The sequence below is a fragment of the Colias philodice genome, chromosome 18 (assembly GCF_061535455.1).
Source record: "Colias philodice isolate Cphi_HAF_F1 chromosome 18, ilColPhil1 Martin Lab GWU primary, whole genome shotgun sequence".
Classification (NCBI taxonomy): domain Eukaryota; kingdom Metazoa; phylum Arthropoda; class Insecta; order Lepidoptera; family Pieridae; genus Colias; species Colias philodice.
Genome location: NC_143103.1, coordinates 3,779,974 through 3,790,985, shown reverse-complemented (window position 1 = coordinate 3,790,985; position 11,012 = coordinate 3,779,974). Strand labels below are relative to the sequence as shown.

Sequence of the window (11,012 nt, the reverse complement as noted above, 5' to 3'; positions counted from 1 at the left end):
AGAAAACAAACTGACCTTCGCATGGCATGTACTAAAATTCCTTTAAAACATAGAATTGGTGCTCTACACGGCACTAAGTTTATTTTATATATAACTACATAGTCACGGTAATATAGTTTTGCCGAGACAGAACTATTGCATATAATATTGCATAATTTAGTTGTTAAATATTTTGTTTCGTAAATTTATACAAGATACTTCAATATAAACAGATATAACGATGAGTTCATTAGGGCATTGCAATGTCAGCTGAAAGAGAGCCTACTTTTATTTAACTTAGTTTCTTTGTGCTCTAAACCTACTTAAAAGTTTAACAGCGCTTTTGTTGGTATAAGAATAAGCTTGAACATTTTTAATTTAAAATGGTAAGAATGCTACAATCTTGCGAGTTGCGAGCTCCGAAAAGCTTAACTGCTTTCTCTAGCTAATTTATGAGAAAATGTATGGAATTATTGAAATTTTCATTTTGACGTAGTTTTGAAAATGTATGACTGGTATTATTGAAATTTTCATTTTAACGTAGTTTTGTAATTTCAAACCAAAACAATAATTTAGTAATAATTCCATTTTAATTAAATTACAAGCATTATATGTTACTTATCTAGGGCACTGCTATTAAAAAATATGGTCTTACTAATCGATTAAGAGTAGTGAATAAATATGTTCAAGTCTGATAATGAACATGTTCTACTTACTCATATATATGTATAATAAAACAGGGAAACAGATAATAAATTTAATACCGAAATGTAAGCAATAAATATTAAATATTTCATACATATTAATTTAACGCCCTCGGATAGGTAAGGTTCTCATCAAGATCCTTTGCAAGCGGACACATGATTTATGGTTTTTGATCGATATCGTAACTTCAGTTATTCAAGACTAAGTATTATTATTTTATTTTAAGGTTTTTGTAATTTTCTTAATATTATAAAGCTGAAGAGTTCAATTGCTTGAGCGCGCTAATCTCAGGTAGGTATCTACTATCTAGTACTGATTAGATTTGAAAACTTATTTTCGTACCCATTTCACTTCTAATGGAATCAGGAAGTGCAAACTGAATTTAGAGATTATAAATAAATTTTGATATTATATAGTATATCTACATCACGCTACCACCAATAAAAGCGATCAGAAATATCCTTAAAAAACTATTTATTAAAGAGCAAACGTTGCATTTTTTAATATGTACTATGTACATATTCACAATGTATTATGCCCGTGGTACCTAATTGAAGCCTACCTATAACAAGACTTTTCTTCTCTGTAGGTATACAAACAGCATATTACATATTATATGAATCTTTATTTTTCCCTCACACGATACGATATACTATCGGACAACTAAGTATCGGATGACAGGTAATTTCTACTTCCTTAATAAAATCCAAGGATAACAGAGCAAATCTTTTTTATGAATAGCATAGACATGTTGATTGTAATCTTTGTTCAAAAAAACATCTAATTTATAACAAGGCATTTTTTTTCCTAGAAAAAATGTTTACGAAAATGGTTTAAGCTAAATCAACTCAATTCATCACTAAGATACTGTTGCGAGTTCTTATATTCTCATAAAAGTGGTCATAAATTTTCTGGAAACGGACTTAAAACAAATAGCTTTTATTATTACAACAAAAATGAACCATTATTGTTACTTATGTTACATATATGAGCAGTGCCGGTGTAAGGGCCACTGACACCCCGGGCGAAAATATTGTGGCGCCCACTTGAGGTGTTCTGAAGGTTTGCACCAGGAGAGGCAAGATACTCCAGTCTCCAACTTCAGACCTTGGCGCCCCCCAGAATTTGTCGCCCTGGGCCATCGCCCCCTCTCGCCCCCTCTTAACGCCGGCACTATATATGAGACTGCCTCGAGGGTTTCTTCGCGCCAAATACTGGATATTATAATAAAATAAACATGGTAGGACAGGGAATGTGGAAATATAATTTGGCTCAAGTAAGATTTTAGATACGCCTTCAAGTATTTTGAACAAAATTACTGAGAAAAGATTTTGTAATAGGACTTGGTATCTAAGTGGGTAGTAATTTTTTATTTTTCTTGTTATGTTACATACGAGTACCTATTATACATTTCGTGACATTAAAACTCTTTTGGCTAAACATATATGTATACCTACTTACAGTGATTTGGAAAATAACATTTATTTATTTATTTTATTTATGACACTTCATTGTACATGTAAGAGAAATTTAAAATAAATGGATATTCTAATAATTAACAGAACATTCTAATATTATGGTCTGAATTAACTTTTATCATGGGAATAGGCGAAGTTTAATGAAAGTCAACTCTAGTTGACAACTTACAAGAGAAATAAAATACATATACCTGAATCAGTTTTTTAGGTGCTTATCTAAGAAGCGTTTCTATGTAAATTTAATTTTATAGAATATATTCTTTACATAAATGATAATTTACATCAATTCACATAGCATGCAATTTATTTAAATTATTTCTAATTTTCAGGAGCGACCTGCTAAAATGCAAGAAGAAAATCTCTTCATTCCGGCTTCACTTGACCATTACCGTAAATTTTTGTTTGGAAATGTGCCAATAGCGTTTAGAAAGAGTGGAAACTGTTACTGTGCCTAGATTTATTTGTGAGAGATAAGCGAATCCATGTAATGTAAATTCTAATGAAAAAGATATAAGCTGAATAATACCTACACATTCGTGAGGTGGTAACTAAAACAACAGACTTAAATGTTCCAAGTTTCTGCGAATGTCTCACTTCCCAGCAAATTGCTAAGGCCTACATTACACACGTCATTAAAGGACATAAGGGGACATTTCCCGAGAGTAGTTTCTATTAACTGAAGAAAACTGTTTATATCACACGATAAATTGCTGCTTTATCGTGTCGTATTTAAACGATCGTATACGATTTTTGTTAATTTGTACATAACATTTCTTCACCATTATTCGTAACTCTTTATAAATGGAGTGGAATGTAATGGATAAGACGTTCAAAAACATGATAGAAAATATATATAAGCGACGCTCTTTTTGAATCTTTTAATGGATCTAGGCTTAAAAGTATGGCCCAATATGGAAGCATACCTCTTAAAATTTTACCTCATATTTTTAACGTCGCATTTTTGAAAATGAAGTTGAGGCATTTTTAATAATAATTTCAACTTTGAATGCATACAAAGTATTTAAGCCGTTGAAAGGAATTTCATTTACTTTTATTTGATGAGCCAATGCTGAAGATCGATGCAATTAACATTTTGAGCATAAAACAAGCACTGAATGATCTAAATACGTATTTTAATCAGCGAATTAAAACTGGGACACGTTGTAGAGAAGCCTGACAAACTAAAGTGTCATTAACGTAGGTATAAAAAATAAAATAGACTGATCGCTCCGTGACTGAGAGCACTCGAACATGCATGAGCAATATTATATATTTCATATGAAAATAAATAAGTCTCACTGCAACCCATATAAAATAATTGCCTATCGTACGATATCAAAAACAAGTGGGCTTGTTTCGTATAATATATAAACTCTGAAACTTCATTCGATTGTGCCATAAGTTTTCTAACTTCGAATGCCTGAAATTTGAAGAAGATCTGATTTCAGCTAAGACGTTGGTAGGTATATTATAAGATTAACAGGGCTTATTAAGCTATTAAAACTCAGAATTTAGGCTTGCATTTTATGCCTATTGTATATAGGTATCGTATCGCTGCCTTTTTGGTTTGGTGGTTATCATGTTTGACTGCCTATACCTTCCGCGTTCCGCTATGTAACTAATTATTAAACAAAAATTTATCAAACTTCAATAATGTAGGTAGGTAGGACAGTAGGTGTATTTTCTATCGTTTTGCATCAAACCTATAATAAATTATCATCCCTCGGAATAAACGATTCGTTAGTACTTAAATAGTGTGTAGGTAAGCTATTTAGTGAAGGTACAAAAGTACCTACACTAAGTATTTGTGAAAACTGCTGAAATTCACCGTGCCATATCCGCATTGTACAAAGATAATCGTAGATACGATGTAAAAAGTTGTTAGGTCGTACCATAATGGCAAATTCCGACGTCCGTACGGTGAAGTTATTTAAATGTTACTTGCATTTCCAGAAAGCGATTACTGTAAGCACTATCGTCATAAATTGAGGAATTAAACAAAGGCGCCGCCTAGCCGGAGTCTTCATTAGGTCGAACCTACGAATGAATTGGTTGCAATAAAATGCACCCGACAAACCATTCTCACACTTTCCAATAATTAATAGAGCTTCTATTTCCATGAATCCCGCTTTGATACCTTTATCCTTTATCGTGCATGGACAATGTAAAACGTATAAGTCTCAATAAAAGCAATCAGTAACTCTTAGTTATACGCACTTCGCAATATTCAGAAAATTTAAGAATCTGCGTGTTTACCTATATTATTACGTAGGAATAGAAAAGTTCGTAAGTCAGTCATCGGCCATCCCAGGGGATGGCTTTGGATGGATGTATGCAATGAAGAGTTCACAAGCATGTGCTGTTCCAAGATATTATAGGTAGTCTGACTACATACAAGTGCCAACGTTGCCTTGAAAGAATCAGAAAATAATATTTTCAGCTTTATACAATATATTATTATCTAATTAGCGTCTACAAAGATTTCGTACAATAATATAAAAGTCAAAATTCTTGCCGCTGTCACTAAACATTAATAAATAATAAGGTAATCTGGAGTTAGGAGTAAATTGCGGATGACAGAATAAATTCCGTACCTAAATCATACCTAAATTCAATATCTAATGTAAAATTAACACGTAAATATGACGTAAACGTAGATAACAAATATTATCATATTATTATGAGATAGTAATTTAAAAAATATAGGGTGTCCCACTGATGGTATGCTTAGCTCAAAGGAGGTTATAGTTTTGCATACGCTAAGTTTGTAAAAAATACTTATAAAATTTCAGACGCATTTTTTCAAATAGATGAATTCTTAAAACTCTATGTGTACACCCATAACAAGCAACCCGTCCAACTTTGCCACCAGCACGTGAGCTATCGTTTAAGATTATGTTTTCATAGACAAAATGCTCACATTAGCGAAGCGGTAAAATTTAGCAAAAAAATTTTGACGTAATTTTGTTGTTTAAGTATTTTTTACGTGATTAGTGCATGCAAAACTACAAGTCCCTTCGCGCTTAGTATACCAATAGTGGGACACCCTGTATATAATTGAATTATAAACTATCTAGGAACTAGTATAGTGTCTTTGCTTTTTAATGGTTCGCATAACTTGTATTTAAATAAATGTACCTAATTTCTTCCTTCTTGGTCTTCCATTTTTTCAATCTTGTATATTTTCATATACCTACCTCTCTCTCTCTCTCTCTCTTATCAGCCGTGGGACGTCCACTGCTGGACAAAGGCCTCCCTCAAGGATTTCCAGTACGACCGGTCACCGGCGGCCTGCATCCAGCGGCTCCCTGCCACTCGGACCAGGTCGTCTGTCCATCTTGTGGGAGGTCGTCCCACGCTTCGTCTTCCCGTACGTGGCCTCCATTCCAGAACCTTTCTGCCCCAACGGCCATCGGTTCTACGGGCTATGTGCCCCGCCCATTGCCACTTCAACGTGCTAATCCGGCGAGCTATGTCGGTGACTCCGGTTCTCCTACGGATCTCCTCATTTCTGATTCGATCTCGATATACCTACCTACGCCAGGCTAATTATTATTATACTGAAGTTTATTTCTGAAGTTACTCCGCAGTGGCAATTATTCCAATGTAGGGACATACATCAATTATTTTATTTTTATATTATGAAATATATTCCACTACACTATCACATTGTTAATTATTGTTATTATTATAAAATGAAGGTACTTGCACGTCTAAAAATTTTTACTTGGTATATAATAATATTTAAGTGACATCTATGGGCGTATTTAAAAATCACCTCTTCTTATCATTGGTTGCTTGTTTTGAATCAATGCCATCTAGTGGCATAATATCTAAACATAATAAATATTGAAATATAATTGGTTAGAATAAAAGTTGACATTTATTTTAGCCAATGAGAACAATCTGTCCAACTTTGTTATACCCAGTGCTGCCATACTTAATTATTAAAATAAATGAACAGTCACAAACTAAAACAACAAATATTCTTCAAATATAAATTACTTTTTAAATCGTAAAAAATACATGAATCTTTGTCATTGAATTTTAACTAATAATAATCCTATAAATTTCTAAGTTTGTTAAAAAGTTGAAAGCTAATAATTTTGAAGTGTACCTACAATGGCAATATCAATTGCTACTATTCCATCTCGATTCTCGAGTTTCTAATTTCTATCGCTATTTGCTACCACTGTGCAAGTTCACGACAACAAAGTGTAAATTGTTTGTGTAGTGCATCATAAAATGACCTAGATTGTGTTTTGTGAAACTTTTATTTATGTGATACGTAGACAAATCTACAAAAGAAATCGTGAAAAGCGATATGATACTCTCCTTGGCAGTGTTCTAAGATTGTGCATATCGTCAAGTTTCATAATAGTGTCAGAATGATAAAAGCAGAAATGGCTTCAAAACCAGCTGGTCAGAAGAGACGGTAAGGATGTTATTGCTTATTTTTTATCAGAAGTTGTACAGAGACGAGGTTAAGTGAGTCTAACCCTATTCGTAATTTCCTCGCAAGCTTAAATGCCAATGTCCCTGTAAAACTTTCTCTTTAAAAACTAGCATACATAATGTGATTATGTTATCAGTGTTTGTTGAATTAAAAGTTCATTAAGTACATCTATGCACTATCTATTTTCAATGTGTTTAATTCAGAACTTATCTTCTTGTAGCAATAAACTTCCTTATACGGTTTTGTTGCGTTGTCATTATGTATGATAATGTTATATTGTGTGAAATAACTTCTGATACCTACAATTTTTAGGGTTCCGTAGCCAAAATGGCAAAAACGGAACCCTTATAGTTTCGTCATGTCCGTCTGTCCGTCTGTCCGTCTGTCCGTCTGTCACAGCCGATTTACTCGGAAACTATAAGTACTACAGTGATGAAATTTGATGGGAATATGTGTTGTATGAACCGCTACAAAAATATGACACTAAATAGTAAAAAAAAGAATTGGGGGTGGGGCCCCCCATACATGTAACTGAGGGATGAAATTTTTTTTTTCGATGTACATACCCGTGTGGGGTATCAATGGAAAGGTCTTTTAAAATGATATAAAGTTTTCTAAAAAACATTTTTCTTAAAGTGAACGGTTTTTGAGATATCAGCTCTCAAAGTCGTAAAAAGTATGTCCCCCCCCCTCTATTTTTATAACTACGGGGTATAAAATTCTAAAAAAAATAGAGGTGATGCATGCTAATTAACTCTTTCAACGACTTTTGGTTTGATCAAAGTATCTCTTATAGTTTTTGAGATAGGTTGATTTAACTGTAATTTATTATATTTGCTGCTACGGAACCCTTTGTGCGCGAGCCCGACTCGCACTTGGCCGGTTTTATTTATTTAATGTTTGAATGGTTGTGTGATATAAGTAACAAAATGATAACCAAGGTGTATTTCACACCAAAAAGATAACCTTTTAACTATCTGTACTGTCGAATGTGAAATAGTCCATTAATTATCATTAAAGTTATTTTATAAAATGTTTATAAAACGAAATTGTCCATTAATTAAAGTTATTCTCAAGCGTGAATTATCTTCCCAACATGACATTGGCAGAACTGTACTCTAACAAAATTGCCACCCTTTGAAAAAATTGAATTGAATTGTCATTTTATAAAATAATTGAATATCTCTATTTAAACATCAACATCAATCCCTCAATGAAAAAGCTAAGTAGTAATGCAGAGCTGCCTAAAAAACTAGTAGAATAATTAGAAAATATGTACAAGATAGACTGTTGGTCTAAACCTTAAAAGTTATTTCTCTGTTAGGTATAATATTTTATAATTAATTTTTTTACATAATACTAACTACATTGTTTTATATTTATAAGATTCACTTAGAAATAGGGACATGATATTTTTATCTGTTTTTCATTACAATATACCTATATAAATCAACTTTGGAGCACATATTCCCATAGGAGGGGATATTCTTAAATTTAAATTCATCATAATGTACACTTTTTGAGACCTCACTTAATTTATAGATTCAAGTTTAAAGTAAAAGTTCATTGAAAAGTAGTAAAAGAAAGTTAAATAGGTACCCATGTATTGTGTTATAATTAGAGCGAATGGTTCCTTATCAATGGTACATTGGAATAGGGAAAATTGTTACCAAATGCAATCATTTTTATCAGTATTAATTGGTTTTGTTATTAAAACTGCAAAAAGAAATGACACTTATTTTGTAAAAATTACATCACTCTTCAATTTTAAGTGTTTGAATAGATAAGGTTTTGTTAAATAACTATATATATATGTTTTTTTGTTCTTATAATAGCATGATAAAATAATATCTTACCGTCAGTCTGATCACTTCTTTGGTACAGTATTTTGTGTATGAGGGTATAGCCAAAAGGTTCCTGGGTTACATTCCCCATAGGGACAAGTAAAAGATATATAAAATAATATAATACTAAAACCTTTAAAAAGAGAGCATATCTCCACCTTCGAATTCTGGTAATGGCCTCAAAGAGAATCATATCTTTGTGAAGTGTGGTTGTGTTCACCTCATCACCTGCATTGTTACCTTCTCTCTTGTAAAACAAAACCCTATTTGTCTATAAGTAACAGATGACGTGAAAGTTTCACAGTGAAACAGATCATCAGATGCAATGCCTTTGCTCTCTGTTTTATAACCGTATACTAGATGTCCGCCTGCGGCTTCACCCGTATTTTCAAAGGAAAACCCGCATTGTTCCCATTCCCGTGGGATTTCCGGGATAAAACCTATCCTATGTGTTAATCCAATATGTGTGCTAAATTTCATTGTAGTCGGTTCAGTAGTATTTGCGTGAAAGAGTAACAAACACACAAACATCCTCACAAACTTTCGCATTTATAATATTAGTAGGATATACTGAATATACACATAAAGTTCAGTCAAGCCGTTTGCCAGAAGTATGGCTACTCAAACAAATAAAATTAAAAAAATATTTCATACAATAAGGGCCGATTTTTCAATGCCCAGATAAACAGCTAGATAGACTTTATTCTTCAGTTAACAAAATATTCAATTTTTCAATAGACGAATAGGCCTTATCTATCGAATAACTACGTTATTTGAGGAATAAATCTATTTGCCGCTCCAACGGCCAGATAGCGCGCTATTCGACGGTTAGGCGTTTGAGTTGACAACTGACGCGTCAAATTTGGGATATTTTCGTATGTCATAACATAGAGCGTAGAATTATTAACAATTAAACCTCTTTCTATATAATTATTATCAATTAAAATCATATTGAAATTGATGTTTTTGATAGTACTGATGACCATGCCATTGAAAATTTGCCGAACGCTGCCTTTAAGTATGTCGTTTCTATCGTAAAATATATAAATTGAAACACAAGTTTAACCAAACTCTTTACTCGAATCAAAACAACAATCAACAATCATAGAAGACAAGAGCAATACAAGACAAACTATTGTGCGTTTCACGAGAGAGTTCCCCTGCCGTTATGTTGGCATACCTGACTGTCAAAAACGAAAATATTTTTTTTTAATCAAAAATGACAGAGAAAATATTCTCCTTTCTTCCTAGCCTTATCCCGTATCTTACGGGGTCGGCTGCGTAGAAAGGAGAATATTTTCTCTGTCATTTTTGATTAAAAAAAATATTTTCGTTTTTGACAGTCAGTTAAGCCAACATAACGGCAGGGGAACTCTTTCGTGAAACGCACTCTAAAATGCACTCCTGACGTGAGTCATAATGACGGTTGTTGACAAATTGCAAGAGTTGACTCTATCCCGCTCTAACCTGACTAATTTAATATTTTTGTTTCGCCACTCCGAGAGCAGAGCTGCCAATATGGAAATATTTGGTCAGATAGTTATTCATCAAATAAATCACGATTGAAAAATAGGCGAGCCGTTATGAGTTAGATAAATAATTGAATAGATCTATTCGAGGGGTAGTTATTAGACTGTTTATCTCGCGATTGAAAAATCGGCCCTAAAACAAAGACATTTCAAATGAGAGATAAATAGTTAACTTCTACAAGTTCTAAAGTAAACAATAAAATAAATGAGAAAATATCATATCAGTTTTATGTGTTCTTTTAAATAGATATTCCAAGAAATCTTCTCATAGCTGATAAAATTTTGCATTACTTCTTATCTTTTCGGGATAAGAGTCAAGGTTTTGATTCTTGCGAATTAATTTCTCATAAATTATAAGAAGCAATGTATACACCTATGGTATACACATACTATACATATATAACAAATCAGGAAGCTCTGCCCTTATCAATTAAGAGATAATTTATGATAGATAATGTAGTTTTATGTCATACATACCTACTCTAATTACTAAAAATATAATGAACATTATCTACCTTTAGATTTGGAATCAATAGATTTTTCTGAATTTATTTTTAAATTTGCACTTGCTGATAAATTGACATCATTTTATCAGAAACTAGCGGTCCGCCCCGGCTTCGCCCGTGGTACATAATATTTACGTTTTCTCTACATAAGAACCATCCTCGTACTTCAAGGAATATAATAAAAAAAGAATTATCGAAATCGGTTCAGCCGTTCTCGAGTTATGCGCTTACCAACACATTTTGCGATTCATTTTTATATATAAGAAGATATGTGAGTCACTAGGTATATGGTTATCAATGAATCCAATTAAAGATAAAATGCTGATGTGTACTCCAAAAATAGATGGAGAGCATTTTGCTTCAATTTATGTGGAGAATACAGTAGTGCATTGTAGTGATTGTGTATGGACTTTGGATGAGTTTCTTATTTCCGTATTTTCGTAAACATTAAATATGATAATTTTCAATACTGAGTTTTTAAGTTATATACATTCAATTTGCTTGTCTTTATCTTT

General features: G+C 32.6%; 1 protein-coding gene across 2 annotated transcripts in view; it reads left to right on the top strand.

Annotated features, from left to right (window-relative positions):
* Nucleotides 1–6,305: 6,305 nt before the first annotated feature.
* LOC149480337 (uncharacterized) overlaps nt 6,306–11,012 on the top strand; it is an 80,653-nt gene continuing 75,946 nt past the window's right edge. Inside the window, exon 1 of one of the 2 annotated variants that reach the window (XM_089706465.1) lies at nt 6,306–6,597. In XM_089706465.1, coding sequence (XP_089562591.1) covers nt 6,551–6,597 — 47 coding nt within the window. In that variant the 5' untranslated portion in view covers nt 6,306–6,550. The remainder of the gene's footprint in view (nt 6,598–11,012) is intronic. The other variant, XM_089706466.1, reaches the window with a different exon arrangement.